The following is a 17,127-nucleotide window of genomic DNA, read 5'->3' as shown; positions in this document are numbered from 1 at the left end:
GTTTCCTGCAATGCACTGAACTGGATTTCTCTGAAAAGGTATGCATGTATGTAGAAGGGACCAGCACTGGTACATGTGTAGGATATAAATCTGTTAACTTGTTAATACACTCTGAAGCTCTTAAAAGATTAGTTACATGCATTCAAGTGTAAGAAATTAACATTTGTAAAGAAGGACTGTTTAGAGCTACTGCATCACTTTCGTGTTATGCATCTATACATCAAGTACACACAGTAGTTAGTCAGTTCAGTGAAAACTTACAGCCTTGTTTGAAATGCACTGTAACAACAGCCTTAAAACAGATAATATACATGGAGCATTCTTGATATTACAGTACAAGTCACAGAGTATGTTGAGACTCTTCTGTTCATCTTGTAGTAATAACAATGGTATTGTATTAGTAAAAGCAGTGGAGTTGCAGTCGGAGTGGTGGCATGACTACGACAAACACTTTCAGACATATTTGCGTTATCAGAAATGGTCACAAGAAAGTTTGTATTATTCAGATGCAAGCAGGGCATTTAGTTTTCCAAAAGCAGCCGAAATAGCAGACATTTAGATACATCTTGACCAGCCAGAAACCGAAAGTGACAAAAATCACAATGCTGCTTCACTCTGTGCCACAATGTAAAGGGATAGTTAACCCAAATTAAGTTATGTTTTAAATATAAACTATACAATGTATTGTGTATTTCCATAAAGTTTAGATTTGCGAGACAGTGACTAAGTTTCCATCCGTACACTAACAATGCAAAACTGACAACTTGTACTAAATGTCCTGACAAATATCAAAATACATGCAAAGGACATGGCAGCCTGTGTGGCTTAATATTGTTTACTGGTAAAACGCTGTCATGCTAGCTTGTACATCAAAATATTTCCAAATGCTATTTTGTATTTTGGAACATGAAATTAATCAACATTACTCAATATCCTACACCAGTATTTGCATGTGTTTAAATGGGTAATAGTTACAACTGGATGGAAACACTGCTATTGATTTATCACTTAATATTGACAAACTATCCCTTTAAAAGTCAGACAAGTGAGAGCCAATCAGTGGTTCTGGAGGTTAGTTAGTGCCCCAGCCTACGTCTTTGTCCTCCACCCACCATCCAGAGCGTGAGGAGGCGGAGAGGAGCTGGACGTTAGAGAGTGGTGATTCCCATGGACGGCTCCCATTCTGGGCAAGTGGCAGGTGTGACGTGGACCTCCGTCAGAACCACTCTACTGAGACACAGCCAGGCCCAGCAACATTAACACTTTAAACCGGATGTCATCAATATGTGCTTTCTCTACACAGGTATCTACGGGACATCTTGGGTGTAATAAATCAGGCTTTATGTACAAAATGTAAAACAGACATCTATGCTTCTGATAGAAAAAAGAAAATTACTTTCAATTATTTTGAACAAAATTTTGTCATGAAAAGCAACTCCTATGTTTGTGAACACTGAAGCAAAAAAAAAATGTACAGAAATCTCATATAATCTCATATCTCATAGTTTTTTAGCAATAGAATAGTTAAAAACTATTAAATCAAATCTGATAAATAACTTAAAAATAGTAATAAAAAATAAAAGTAAAATACCAAAAGCAATATTTCAACAGATACTATTATATTAGACTACACTGATGGTCATTTTCTTATGAGCTCATAATTCAGCCTTATTTTGATTCATTGCTATTATTATCCACTTTCTTTTGGAATTCTTGGAATACTTATGGAATTCTTCTTCAACTCATAAATTATATGTCAAAAACTATGCAATGTTGTGTCCTTGCTTTCTAATATGTCATTCAGACAAGATTTGATGTTTTGATCACAGTGGAGATGGAAAATGTAATCACCGTTTTACATTTGAAGTGCACAATAGTTCATTTTTGTTGTGCCTTAACACTGTCCTGTTGAGTCAAAGCACTTATGCTGTAATCTTCTTTTTGCAACACAAAAGTTACATTTCTTAACTAGTGTGCTCTCCTCCTATTAAGAGGAGAGCATTAATCAATTTTTTTCCTCATCTTAATCACAAGGGTCTTTTTTTTGTCAGGAAAGCCACATGAGTCATCTCTAAAACAAACAGTGATTAAATAAGAATAAACTGCTGAAACATGAAACATAGGAGGTAGACTATCATTATTAATCAAACTGATAAAGAACTGAAACTAACGACACACAGAACATCACATAAAAAAGATTAACAACTGAAAGTTTCCCTCGACAACATGTCACAGTATTAACTTAGCAATTTTCATCATTCATGAGCAAGCTAATGCAAGGTATTGTTTTCTCTAGTATTTCTTTGTGAACAGAAATGAAGCATCTTTAACCACTGTATCGCTTTATAAATAAACATGAGCAAATTATGGGGTATGAAAATGCCTTTTTCAACCTGCACCAGTGCGAGTTGATAAGTCTGTCCTGAAAAACCTGTGTATAGATCATACTGTACCATATGTGTTCGTAGAGGAAAATGTCAGCGCCTTGTGTCTTCATATAGTTTTTCTTTGTCTAACAGTTTAGGCCAGGTCCCCCCTTTTCCTCATTCAAATACCTGAAATGGACTTTGCATTCACTCTGTCCAGATGAAGAAAACAGTCCAAATGATGCAGTATTTCCTAATCAATCCATTCTATCCAATCTCGAAAAAAAAGACTCCAATTACTCCAGCAGATGAGTCAGCACACTGCAGCCAAGTATGATTACTGTTCCTCAGAGGTCACAGCATTGCCAAGCCTTGTGCTGAATATCAAGGACTAGATTAAGACTGTACAAATCAATAGAGCAATTTTTACTGAGCAACGCACAGTCTCTGCTATCCAATCCTGCTAGCCTTGTAGCTGAGCTAGCCTTGTGTGCCTTACACAAAGCCTTCAGTGGATTAATACTGGACTGATCCAATTTAGCATCTAGCTATAAGAAAAAAGGCATCATAGACCAATGTGATTTCTTCAATGCAATGTTACCCGTGTACAGCTTTTAAATACTCAGTGTGCAGTGCAAGCTGTTTTGTTTTGTTTTGTCACGTAATGACTGAAGAGAACTTTCCATTGAATAAAACCCATTTAAAGAATAAATGGCATGAGAAAGGTCAAGAGAAAAAAGTCTGCCTTTTGTGTACCTCTGAGGAGGAAGAATGAGAGTGAAATCATTATGCATAAGTCTCATTATTATCCCAAAAATCTCTTCCACAGCAGTGATTCAGAAAACCCTTCAAAGAAGGCTCCACTTTGACCCTTGTTACTTTGGTGTCTCTGGTTTAAAGCATGACTGCTAATTTTCCTAATTGTAGCAGTATCATATTTCTGTGAAGCTTTATCTTTGAGTAATCAAGATTTAAAGTCTATCTCCAGCCCTCTTTTTCTTTTTGTAGTACTTTTAAAGGTCAACAAAGTCCACCGTTCCTGATTAATGAAAAGGACACAAATTACACATTGCTGCTTCTAAAATACTAAACCCAACACCATTAATGACTGTTGTTTTGGTAAGCTTTGGACAGGACTTACAGCTGGCTGCAGCACTGACCAGCACTCCCCAACTACCCCTGCTGCTACCATCAACACAGTGAGTGGCTGCTTTGATCACAATGATTAGAAATGTCTAATTATTTATCAGGTCACATTCCACACCAATTAAACCAGCAGCAGGCCAACAGAGGGGGGTGATGGGGGTGGAGACAAGGAAAAGATTTCTGTTTCGGTTTGACAAAAAAAGAAAACAAAAAAAGCATAGTCAGCTGTCCTTGTTCTTCTCAAGTAGCTGCACTCTGAACTGTAAGTTCAAACAAGGCTTGTTTATCAGGTAAATCTCCCAGTATGCCACTGAACTCAGACTGATAATTCATTTCACTGCAGGACACAGTCAGGCCTGAGTCTTGATGCCTGAGCTACTGTCAAAACACTTACTTCTTACTAACATACTGTGCATCCTGCAGTGTGTACTCTCCAAATGTGATTTCTTTAGATTTGGATTCTAAATATTTTTTTTCAGTCTTTGCTTTGTATTTTAATGCCTCATGGTACAGAGAATGCTATGCATACCTATCTGACAGCTATGCCTTTATTTGCTCTTTCAAAGGCCCTTCTCTCTGCTCTTTTATCTTGTCACCTCTCCCTTCTCATTCTCTCCCTCAGTAGTTTCTCTCTTATTCCCTCTCCCTATGGTACTCACAACTCCTCTCCTCTCCTCTCTTTTCTTTTTTCTTTTTTCTTTCTGTTCCTCTCTTTTTCTTTTAAAGCTCTCACCTTCTCCCTCTGTGGCCATACTTGCAACAGTGAGAGCGTGGCTAAAGGCCTGTCATTATGAATTACCATGACTCTCATCTGGACACCTTTCGTAAGGACTCTATAGCTTTCTTTACTTACTGAGAACAAGAGTATGTGTGAGTTTGTGTGTGTTCTTCACCAAGAGCCTCTTCAAATTCCTGGGCCTTGAAATGGGTACTGGGGCCCTGTAAACACTGCTGACGTGAAAGAGCAGGGTAGTCTAGTGTGTGCGTGTGTGTGTGTGGTTGCCTTACTCTGTGGAGGTCTTGGCCAAGGTGTCACAAGAGCTGTAGCTGACCCCAGAGAAGGCCTCCTTGCAGGGCAAAGTCCTCATTCCATCCATCCAGTCACCCACCGTCCCCATCGAGGGAACCTCAGCACTGCTCCTGTCCAACAACAAGTTGGCCGGCCTGAGAGGATACAGGTGGGACAACATAAATAAATCAACACATGTAAAATGAATAAACTCCCCTGGGTAATGGCCTGTAAATATTCAAATGCATAAAATGGAGTTCATAGTTAGTAGTGCATAGTTTCAGAAATACAAAGTTATTATTGTCACCGTGGTCAGATTTAACAGCACTACATCTTGCACTTGACATGTAACATTATTTGACTGGTTGGTGTTAAATGTTTTATTGATATACACCACTGTATACAGTCTGCTGGTGGGAGATTATAAATTCATTGAAACTGAAATGGAATGCAGTCAAATTTTGGTAATTAAGCAGCAGTGAAATTAGAGAAACAATAAATCGAACAGAGTGAAATCAAATTAAATCACTGAAGTCTTAGCAAACCTATTATACAGCATTAGATCCATGAAATACATTTTTTTGTATTCTTGAAACACGTTTACTGTAGTCAAACTCTATTTATATGTTTGAATATATGTATTATGCTTTCTGCACTTGCATTCCAATACAGAAATAAAGACTTGACTCTAAGCCGCACTCATCAGACGCACACTGTTGCATACAGTAAACCTACAAAAATGTCTTCGGGCTTTGAATACAGGAGGGAAATCAAATGTCACAGAAAATATTTCCTTAATATATTTAACATATTCAAGAGGAAGATTACTAACAAAAGCAGCACTGGTTTCTGTCTAATGTCATTACCATTTCCTGCAGCACTTGCACAATGCAGCAAAATGCAACATTAGATTTGATTAGACTTGATGGTTTCAATTGGATCAAATCAAATTAAATGCACCGCATTGGGCTTTAGAGTGCTCAGTCAACAGTACAGGGTGAAGGAAGGGCTGCGGGCTCCGTGCTGACTTGCTCTGATTGATGGTTGCTGAGGACGTGGGAAGAGGAAGGATAAGAGAGGTAGACAGACACACAGAGAGCTAAAGAGGAGAGTTGGGGAAAAGCTAAAGAGAAGACAAAGGTGATGTGTCTTAAATGGATGTGGTTTTGCTGTTGTGAAACCTGATCACATCAAGGCAAGAAATGGGAAACAAGGTCAGAAACACATTAAGGTCAAACCGGGACTCAACACACAATGACCAATCAAACAATAGCCAAATAAGGGACTAGTTACAGCTCTCTGTGGTTTTATTGCTGAATATGTGAGTGGCATTTATATCTGGGCAAAGGCACTCATTTTTTTATAAGGACAGGCTGCACCTGTCTTGCAGCACAGACAAAGGCACCTATGTCAAGACAGCCACAAACACACACACACACACACACACACACACACAAGGGAAAAGAACCTTGCAGACAAGGCAGGACAGAACAGGAAAAAATGGTTGTTCTCCCTCTGGGAATACTATTCATAGCCTTGTAAATAAACTCATTAGAATACCAGGAAGTCCACCTCTGCCTGACTGATCTGGATTGGCAGAGATGTTTGGAGCCACTGGGTATGCTTTCCATGTAAGGGAATCTCTGTAACCTTTATCCTCATAGAACAGATTCCGCTTTAAAGGAGCAGTATACAAACAATAGAATGTTACGAAAATTATTAAGCTGCCATCACATAACATTGACAAAAACACCACACTAATCCAACGAAGAGGTAAATAGAGAGAAGTAAAGTGAGATGACATCTCAAACAGAGACAGGAAAAAGGGGGGGGGGGGAGATGTGGTGGAGTGGGTGTTGTTACAATGATTGAGTCTTTTCCTGCCAGATCAGAGGACTGTCAAAATTCTGAGGGCCCCCCAGGACCCCTTGGAGAGAGTGGTTTGCAGGAAAAGGAGGGAATTGGGGGCTGGGTGGGAGGTGGGGTGGTTTGCATGTGAGGAACAAAAGGAAGTGTGTGAATCTCCCTTAGAGGACAGAAGAATATTTTTATTTTTTTAGAAAAATAAATGTAAAAACACAAGTACATTTTCTCTACATGCCATAAAAGATTGTGATGATTACGATTGACTTTTTTTCCTATACATTTATATATACTTCTTAGATTCTAACTTTTGGGCTGTGAGGATAAGAATGTTCAGTTTTCTAGCTGGATTATTGATCCTCTCCTCTCCTGTACCCCCCTTCTTCTTTTTCTGCTCTGATCTCATCTCCTCCTTTATTCTCTACTTTCTTTTCCCCTCTCCTGTCTCCACTGAGAGATAAACTGCAAATGACCTTGTTTCCCCTCCCTTATCATTTTCTTTGTTTCCTTTGTTGTTACATTTTCAGCAACATCTCACGGTGACTCAAGAGACAAGATGATTGGAGAGGAAACGGAGAAACAGAGGAACGCGATGAAGAGGAAAATAAAGACAAAAGAAAGCATCTGTCTGACGGCAGAGGGGGGTTTCAAAGCCCTCATGGACTTAACACCATATAAGAATGCAGAAAACACTCACTCAATCAGAAGGAAGTATAAATACACCAGCAAGAGAATAAAGTCTACCCCCCCATTTTTGTTTTCGTTTCCCTTTTCTGCTCCTTCTTTTATTCTTTTGACCTCCAGATAACCAGGGCTGCATATTCTCTTGTTTTTGGAGTTCTCAAGAGAGGAGTGAGGAGGATGAGGAGCTTGAACAGACACATGTGGGGAGGTCAGGGTGGGAGGATTTCAAGTCTCAGTTTGTTACACTGTGTTCCCAGGTTGTCATTGGTTAGACTGATATACAAGACAAATATTATATTAGTTGAAACCTTGATATGTGACCATTTAGTATCCTCAGCTGGATGTGATGGATATGATGTATGCTTAAATCAATACTACTCAGGTGGTCTGAGGGAAGCTATTAACCCAAACTGATTCAAGTGTGACATTTTGATTTGATTCCAGTCATGCATGCAGAGTTCTTACTCTTAATTCATCTTACTAATCAGCTTTTGATCAGAGTTTTTGCTGGTTTTAAAGGTGCAACATGCAGCGTCGTATAGGATGTCAAATATTGATGCTTTAGATTGGTGGCCGAATCCAAACCATGAACCCAAAGCAATATTTGATGACTAAACAATCAACTATCTTGCACACAATACATCCTTAAAACTCCACTGACAAAGCATTGGCATTTGGATAATTTCATTTAAAGGCAGTCATGGTCGTCTTTAATGTACTGCATCTGCAATGACTCCTCCAGTTTTCAGAATACATATTTGACATTTTTCATTTACTAAACTGATGGATAATTTTGTCCTTTACCTGCCTTTATCTGTCTGCATTCTTTTTCCTTTCACTAATGGAAACATTTTGTTTTTCCATTCCCAGTCCCAACCTTACAGGCCAAGATCCACACCAGCGTAGACCTTAGCTCAGTTCCATATGCAGCCATGGCCCAAGTCCTTCACAAGGGAACAGGTTGGCTCTTGTTTCAACCCCAACCATATTTCCAGTCCAACCACTGAAAATTAACCAAAGACCTTTATTCTCCAGGCAAAGGTCGTCTGAATTACAGAGAGGCCTAATGTAATAAATTTGATATGTTGTTACAGGTTCACAGAGGCTTGTCATAATTCATTTAGCCTTGTGTGGCTTGCGGAAAAAGTTTATTATGCAAAAATCCTGTATCAGCTACATCTGTAGCAGTGGATTATTGACCACTGCGTATTAGCATTGATTGACATGTATTTAGAAAGAATACTAGTTGTATTCTGGCACTTAGTCTGCAGCAACTGCCATGTTTTATTGAACACAAAGAAATACATTTTCAGTTTGAGGACGTGTGGTCTTATGTGTGCTCAATGTGCTGTAAAGCCAATCGGATAGACAGTGGCCTCTAACCCCGTTGGCCCATAATTAGTCTCTGACAGCCAACCTTGACCCCGTGACCCCAGTCCCTCTCCATCCACACGCGGGGACAGTAAACTCTGACCAGGTCCCACCCCTGAAGCCTCCAGATGCTCTACTCTGATCCCAAGCGATGGTTTGGGCTTTGTGGAGGAGGGGGTGCTCCCGGCCAGGACAGCACTGAGACAAACGAGGTGTGTGGAGCTGAGTGCAGCTGCTCCTGCTGTGTAACTGCCACCACCACCATACACACACACGCAGAGACACAGTTCTCATAAATCACCACAGCCGCCTGTGTTAGCCAGCCTGTGCTCGCCCGGTGTTAAAAGCCAATCAGGAAAATTACATGCAAACTCCAAGGGACCTATTTCCACTTTCTTAAGAAATCATTAGTCAATGTTATGAGCTTTGACGTCTCAATAATACCAAGGCCCTCTGCTGCACAACCAGCAGACCCACCCCCCCATCCAACACCTTCCACTCAGCACTGAAAACTGTACATGGAGTGCCTTGGTGCCCCATGGCCCCCTGGGACAAAATGGTGGTCCCAACAAAGGAGCAAAGCATAAGGGAGGGTAAAGAAGAAAGAGAGGGAAAGAGTAGAGAGCTATCTGACATTAGATTGCATGGGAAATAGATAGAAGAAGAAAATAATTTCAAATTTTCTTAGATAAATAGAGGGAGAGGATGTGATAAAGTTAAGCTGATTTTCATGTAACAGCCTGCAACAACAGGAAGCAGGAAGGCAATATTTATGTCAAGCTCCTTTAGTGCCTGGTTCCAAAAACAAACAGGAGTGCACGACAAGAGAATGACATTTAGCACTAATGCAAAATCTCCCTTTTCTTCCCAGCTGTATCTTGTTGTCTGGTTATTGTCCATTACATTAATAACAGTAAATTGTGTTTCATTCATGGAAAATAAAACTAATGCCTTATGACCACTAAGCAGGGAGTGCTTTGACCTACATTAACCCAAATGTTGCAAGTGGAAGGTAGAATGAGAACTACTTCCAGAGTTGGACTGCCTGGAGCCAGATGTTTGTTAGGTGCATAGGATTTTTGACCATTGTAAGACATTGCAAGTTCTACAAATGCAACCAGCAGTCACTTTTGCTTCCTTTCGTGTTTTCTTTTTGTGTGCTGTTTCCTGTATTCACACAACAAACACCACAAGTGAAAACAAATAAAAGGTGGAATATCCCTCTGATACCTGGATGTAGTGTTGGCCGTGATTTTGAGGCTACCAGGGTTGCGGATGAGTTTATCCAGGATGCTGACAATCTGTTCAAACTTTGGCCGGTTGTTCCTCTCTTTCTGCCAGCAGTCCAACATTAGCTGGTAGAGCGTAGCAGGGCAGTCCATGGGTGGGGGGAGGCGGTAACCCTCATCTACAGCCTTTATTACCTAGATGTATAAAGGAAAAGGCAAGATTTCAGAAATGACATGTTCAGCATCAAAACCAACACATACTATGCTTTATTGCAGTAGTGATTGTTTTTAATATAATCAGGGTTTTACATATAAAAAGAATCCTTCTGGAAATGCTCAGTATATCATTACGCTCTAAACTGTAAGTTGATATAATACTTGTTCTGTTAACATAATCCATTTTGAAACTAGCTGTTGCATAGCCTTGTGTTGTTTACTTTAGTGGTTTGAGGTTGTAAGTATTCCATAAACCCAATTAAAAAAAAGCAATGTTTGAATGAATGGGGAGGATAATAAATGAAACTAAATGATGCTGCAATGACGTGTTTCTGAATGAATAAAATACGCAAAGCTTCTACAGATCCATTCAAAACACACTCCGCTACACCCTCAGAAAATGGTCATTAGGTTGAAACAACAAAGATCTTCGTTGTTTCAGTCTTGATATTTTGAAGGTTTGACAGTACTTCTTACCCCTATTAACTACTCATAACAATGTTTTCTGTCTGAAGTGTCTGAAGTGGCCTTCTGCATCTGTGGAATTCCTTTGTCTCCCTCTTACATGCCATATCTCCCATCATAAAACCGGCACCACCTCTGCAGTGGTAGGTGTGCCACACATCGTCACATGACAGTACTCACATCCTGGTTCGACATCTCCCAGTACGGCCGTTCACCATATGACATCACTTCCCAGAGCACGATGCCATAACTCCAAGCATCACTGGCTGATGTAAACTTCCTGTAGGCAATGGCCTCTGGAGCCGTCCATCGGATTGGGATCTTACCTCCCTGAGAGACAGAGAGCAAGGGAAAGATTATTTCTTCATTCAGTTAGTCAGTCGATCAAGTCAATCAACCATTCAATAAAACAGTACTTTGGAGCATGACCTTGCTACCTGATATTACAGTGTACTTTAGCTGATTAACCCTAACCCTAAGAATGTCTTAGTGTCAGTTTCATGGTATAAATTTAATAGGTATTTCCCTGTTTCCATGTAAGCCATTTTCAGTTTTAAGCAAAAAGTATCGACATCAACCTTAAAGAAAGAAAAACAAATGCATTTGTAAAACTATAAATCAAAGTTTCCTGCAGAACTTCTCACTGTAATGTCTGCTGCACAAGGTCACTCTCGATGAGAAACGGGACGAATGAAGAAAATGGGGCTAAGGAAAAGAGGTCGAGTGCCGCCAAAGCTAACAAAGACGTAGGCCAAGTTGCTCTGCTCATGTTTGGTGCTGTGGAGTCACACACATACACTCTGCTCTCACTTTTTCTCTGACCTATGAACAAAACACAGGGAATCTAACTGCTCTTCCACTCATACTGTAACCACCTGCTCCTCTAAGGGCAAGCTGTGTTAACACCCCAAATCTGTCAGCTTGTGTGGAGTGCTGTTAGTAACTGTAAAATGGCAGAGTTTATTATTCTGTCTTATTATTTTTTTTTTTTTTTTAGATTTTGTATTTCTGGGAGAAAGACAAACGGCCTGCTGGCTGTTTATTTGACAAGCAATTCTTAGCCAGTAAATGAAGCTGTGTTTAAAGGGGCTGCACGCATGGTCTAAACCACAGTATCCTATGATGAAAATGGCCACACACACACACACACACACACACGCTACATAAATGTCCGGTGTGTGGTGTGGCTGCTGATACTGTTTAAATTTATAACAACAACTTAAAAGTGAAATAGAGTGACATGCCTTTTTTTTTCCATTTTTTCATGTGAATGTTTTCATGTTTTGTTCTCTCTGTTTCTCAAAAACAGAATTGTCTTAATTACTGGGTGGACTCACTTTAAAGGCTTTGTTATGAAGTTTTCTCTTAAGATGTTAACTTTTCCTTGCCATTGTACATCAGGGTGGTTGGTGTGAGACATATTTCCCACAGTTTGGTAAAGGGGCTGTGGAAATTCCATTGCTGTATCCCAAACAGTCTTTCTTGTTCAGGTTTTATGATATCATCATAGTCACAAAGAAAAGGTTATCTGCAAGCATCACTTAAGCTGAAGCAATAAATATAGCCAGAGACTGGCAAAGAAATGTAAAAAATAAGATTCTCCGTGTCTCAAAGAGTCTCCTTGGCACACAGAATTTATTAGTCACAATAACATCTCGAAAAGTAAGATATCTTGCCAGTGCAATATGCTTTCCTTAATGGCTTAGGACATTCGTTCCACATATGAAATAATTCCCCAAATTCTGTGGAGTCTCAAAATACACTTATGGGATAAAAGCAAAGCACTGGTGAGTGGATCGATAAAGCATTTGACCCCTCACTCACACAGGCACAACTTTCATCAGAGAGCATGATTCTTGCAATGGTTTTCCCCATGACCTCCCCAGTTGGTGAAGGTTTGCCATTTCTGTAATGTGATACACGGAGGCCAAGCTCTGTGGATTTATGTTGGTATTTATCACAACTCTGCTTTTATTTATGAGCTCTCCCTTACCATGCTAGGAGAATGGATGTATGTCCGTTTGCTGAGAATACCTGAGTATACTGTAGACCCACAATGTGTTTGTGTGTGTGTGTGTGTGTGAAAGAGCAGAGATGTACACGTGTAGCCTCTTTCATAAAAACCTACATGATTATAAAGTAGGTATGCATGAAGACAAAAACATTATTGATTGCTTTTTGGTATTTTTTGATTATTTGTGCTCAAGGAAAAATAGCATTGTTGTTGTTTAAGTAGAAAACAGACAACTTTTCAGCCAGTGTCAGGGCTACTGTAAAGGGAAATGTAATATGTTGCATTGCAGCATTCGGGGATTTTTATGTAACAATGCGTATTAAGCCACACACTCCTCTGAAAAATGATGTGCCTGAGAACAGTGTCCAACATATTTATTCATGCTGTCATTTATGTCCTTAATTGTGTTTTTGTTCCAGCTCACCCTGGTGGTATAAGCAGCCTCTGGGTCATCCTCCAGGACTCGGGACAGGCCAAAGTCTGACACCTTACACACCAGATTGCTGTTGACCAGGATGTTTCGAGCCGCCAGATCTCGGTGAACGTAGCCCATGTCTGACAGGTACTTCATGCCTGAGGCGATGCCGCGCAGCATGCCAACCAACTGGATGCCTGTAAACTGGGCATCGTGTTTCTAGTGGGAAGAAAGAGAGAAGAAAGAAAAGACCAGGACACTGTCAATGCCACACTTTTACAATATGTATTATATAAAACACAAAGGGAGTCTGACCTTTCTTAGTATTTGCATAAAATGAAACCTCTCTACATTAGTATCCACAGCATTTTCATTAACCTTTAAAAACCACCTTTGACATTCTGTACCTCATCTTTAGCTCAACTGTGAAATACCAAAGGCAGAGATGCAGTAATGTATGGAAATTAGGATCAGACGGATATATAACTGAAATGGCCTTTTCTTTTTTTAATCCATCCAGTTACTGTTATCTCTGATTCACGTGATGCTATTTTATTATGTATTTACTGATGGCCAATGTGATGTCTAATAAAACTCTTCAGAAAATATGAGGTCAGAACTTAATGGAAACTTAAATAAGATCACAGAGAAATCTGCATATACTAAAGACCCTACTGTATATTAGCATAAAATGATGTTTGAAAAGTGGTTGAATGCAGCATTCAGAGACTGGAGAAGATACAAACACAAAACCCTTTTTTTCTGTTTACATTGGCAAGTGGGAGTGTTTACACTGCTTTACACTGGCAAGTGTTTACAAGCAAGCCTATATGTCTGGATGGAAAAGAAATACAAACAAAGAAGGCATGAGGAAAGCCTGCTATCTATCTGTCTGTCTATCTATCGTAGTTTTTGCATAGACTCTATTTAGCAGTCTAGTTTGCTCTCTGTTTGTAAAAGTTTGCGTCATTTGCGAGATTAAGGTCCAAGACAGAGCGTGTTTTCCTTTGGAAACCAACTGCGTTCCCCTCATCTCCCATTTCATCTGGAGCAGCCTGTGGTCAGAACCACCTGGCTCAGTCACCTCAAAGCTTTGCAGATTCGGAACACAGACATAAGCTATCCTGCGTTACCTATGAATTTGCATGTGTGTGCCTCTGCACATATGACACATTTTCAGTGATGAAGAGCAGGCCTCTGGGAAAATGTCAGGAAATAACAGCTACTCCTCCTGCAGGCATATGGATACTGTGCAGACACATGTGGAAAAGGGCTAAAACAGGCATCGGTACACATGCTTTCATGCCAGTGTTGTGGCTTGGCTGTTGTGCTCTGGCTAATTTCAGCAAGGCAGGTCAATTCTTCTCATAAGAGAGAGGGACATGGCAAGAATCAAATTCACTCCTGGCCAGAAGAGCAGGGATACAGTTCATAAAATCTTGTCATCTGATAAGCCCTATGTGGCAGGTCCTGCTGAAACAGTCAGAAGAGCTAAAATCTCAGGTAGAATATTCACTAGAATCTGCAGAGTTGTAAACCATTTTCTTTTTCTTACATGATGATAATGTTCAGAAAGAAAGGTTTAATCTGTGCTTAAACACATTGTGGAAACAGAAGATAGAATCTGAGCTAGTTAAAACTAAACTCATCAGCACATGTACTGTATTTTATTCCCTCTCTGATGAATCTCTCTCTCTCTCTCTTTCGGAGATTTTAACTCACGTTTTAACAAAATGTCACTATTCAGAATTTGACAAATGCAAACTTTTCAGACAAGCAAAGATTTGCTGTACTGCTGGACAGACGGACCTGAGTGATGTTAGATCAGATTGTGTTGTACAAATGTAAGACCTTTTCTCCACATTAACGTGTTTACTGGTGTGTGTTCTACAATTCTCAGCCTTGCCATCAAGTGTTCCTCAAATGTCTCAGAATGTGTATCTTTATAACGCAGTCCAAACATGTGTGTGTTTGTCCATGGTTGTACTTACTCTCAGGAAACTGTCCAGGGATCCATTCTCCATGTATTCTGTGACGATCATGACAGGTTTACCTGTGGCAGAAGGGGAGATTTCAATCTGTAGTCACATCATATCACTTGTACCACTCACAAACTGAGAACAGCACCTTCTGTTTGCTGTACAGCTGAACCATCAGTCAAACAGCAGACACTCAGAGCCCAACATCCCGATTTCAGATTTATTCTCTGAAACTGGTCATAGGGAGTTAACAGGGAGTGCTGTAACTTGACTTAAAGCAGACATACATGGACCCTGATCGGGACCAGGCTGAACTCAATCTCTTCTCTGTCTGTGACACACACATACACACACACTCAGCAAAATGAAATGATCCTAGTCATGGTTTAAGGGTCCCAGCAGGTCAGCTGTCAGACTGTGACATCTTTATTTCTGTGGAAGATCTGGCTATAAACCCCCGCTGCCTGGTATCATCTGTACCTGATCAGACGACACGGCCAGCACATGGTTTATTACAGGGGGTGGGGGCTCTTTAAGAAACCTTTAAATCAGCCATTATTAAATGAACAGAATGTCAGGACTTGTTTGTGTCCCAGATGGCTTTGTTCTCCCTGCTTCACTCCTGACTTACCACCAGCCGTATGCTTCTTTTCCATTTTATTCTGATTAATGTGCCCTCCTCCCCCTGCCCCTTTCGTTCTTGACCTACCTTTGCTCTATCATCCCTGCCTCTCTCTCTCTCTTTCCCTATCCCATCCTTCCTCTTTTCTTTCTATCCCTTTTGCATGTAATAATGTAATAATGCAACGCAGACATCTTTATTTTTTTTCAGGAATGACACGGGCTGAGTGGAAAGGGTGGTGGAATCAGCCGTAAAAGAAACAAATCCATTGCTCTCACTGGAAAGAATAAACTTTCCATTCATGATGGAAGCTGGCTGACTCGATATCTTTAATTAAATTTGAGCAGATCTGAACTAGGCATATTGAATTACGAATCAAAATGTCCAAATGAGTGAATCGGACACTGGCAAAAAAAAGTCACAACAAACAGCTTGAAATGAATGAGCAATGGCAGGAGGTTTGTTGACCTTTACTAAGGATGAAGAAATATAAATATCTACAATTATGGACTTCCTGGTTGTGAAACATGCATGCTCCAATTTAAACAAACATTTTTTTTGTTTTCTCAGTTTTCACCTGAAAAGACTTTCTAATGCAACTTTTTCACTATGACGTGTTTTCCTGCTATTTTGCAAGTATTAAAAAAAAAAGAGATTTAGGTCTCTTAAAACTTGAATTGTCTCAATAGCTGAAAAACTTTCATTTACAACTACAGTAAAAAGACATACAGAGATACAGTTAAACACCCCCCCCCCAACCCCCTATTCCTAAGAGGCTGTGATGGATCACTCAGTTTACCAGTGGATGGTTTTTATAGTTGCAGTTGGGAACACACACACACACCCGGTCCTGCCTCCTGTCCACCGCCCTCTTCCCTTCCCTCTTTCTCTCTATTCTCAACGTTGGCAGCAAAGATAAAGGCCCCCAAGTCCCATTTGTTCTGTGAACACAAGTCTCAGTGTGTGTGTGTAAGTATGGATGTGGTGTGTGTGTGTGTGTGTGTGTGTGTATGTATGGGTGTGGGAGAAAAGAGTACATGCATGTGTGTGTGGGTGTGTGTGTGGCGTCCAAATATGCAGCCTATGGACCAGCCAAAATCAGCACCAAGGTAAATGGGGTGTGAAAGTCTCAGGATTATTAAGAATTAACAGGAGCAGCTTAATAAATCACCCTGCAGCAGTGTGTGTGTGTGAGTGAGTGTGTGAGTGTGTGTGTGTGCGCCTGCGTAGGTGTGTCTGAGAACATATCAAATGGACCTCCTAAAACTATGCCCTGCACTCATGCTGCTCCAGCACGCTCGCATTTGTTCAGGGTATCCCTCCAAAAGTCATGTAGACACACACACACACACACACACACACACACACACGGTCTTGTTTCCATCACTTTTGGGGACATACAGGCTCACATTCATTTCCTGGAGGCTTAACCATCACCTAACTATACAATAACCTAACAATAAGCATTACCTGCCTAATCCTAATCCTGCTCCTAACCTCAATCTAATCTTAAAGCCTAATATTTAATGAATTATGTCGTGAGCACTTGCATTTTGTCCTCACAAGTAAGACGGGTCCTCAAAATGTGACTGTGCAAACAGATTTTTTTTTTGTCCCCACAACTACAGGAATACGTGTCCACTCTCTCTCTCTCTCTCTCTCTCTCTCTCTCTCTCTCTCACACACACACACACACACACACACACACACAGAGTACTAAATGTTGGGCTTCCCCTATTAGTCTAAAA

The 17,127-nt window shown here is 40.3% G+C and overlaps 1 protein-coding gene across 4 annotated transcripts in view; it reads right to left on the bottom strand.

Moving 5' to 3' along the window:
• epha3 (eph receptor A3) overlaps positions 1-17,127 on the bottom strand; it is a 92,306-nt gene that overhangs the window by 3,122 nt on the left and 72,057 nt on the right. For 2 of the 4 annotated variants that reach the window (XM_046403841.1, XM_046403840.1), the window contains exons 12-16: positions 14,770-14,831; positions 12,788-12,997; positions 10,530-10,679; positions 9,670-9,863; positions 4,521-4,676 (exon numbers count right to left, since the gene is read on the bottom strand). In XM_046403841.1, coding sequence (XP_046259797.1) covers positions 4,521-4,676; positions 9,670-9,863; positions 10,530-10,679; positions 12,788-12,997; positions 14,770-14,831 — 772 coding nt within the window. Of the gene's footprint in view, positions 1-1,112; positions 1,231-4,520; positions 4,677-9,669; positions 9,864-10,529; positions 10,680-12,787; positions 12,998-14,769; positions 14,832-17,127 lie in introns of all 4 variants that reach the window. The other 2 variants (XM_046403843.1, XM_046403844.1) reach the window with 2 other exon arrangements.

The sequence above is a fragment of the Scatophagus argus genome, chromosome 11 (genome assembly GCF_020382885.2).
Source record: "Scatophagus argus isolate fScaArg1 chromosome 11, fScaArg1.pri, whole genome shotgun sequence".
Lineage (NCBI taxonomy): Eukaryota > Metazoa > Chordata > Actinopteri > Scatophagidae > Scatophagus > Scatophagus argus.
Note: the sequence above shows the minus strand (reverse complement) of the source record. Positions and strands in the feature narration are given on the sequence as shown.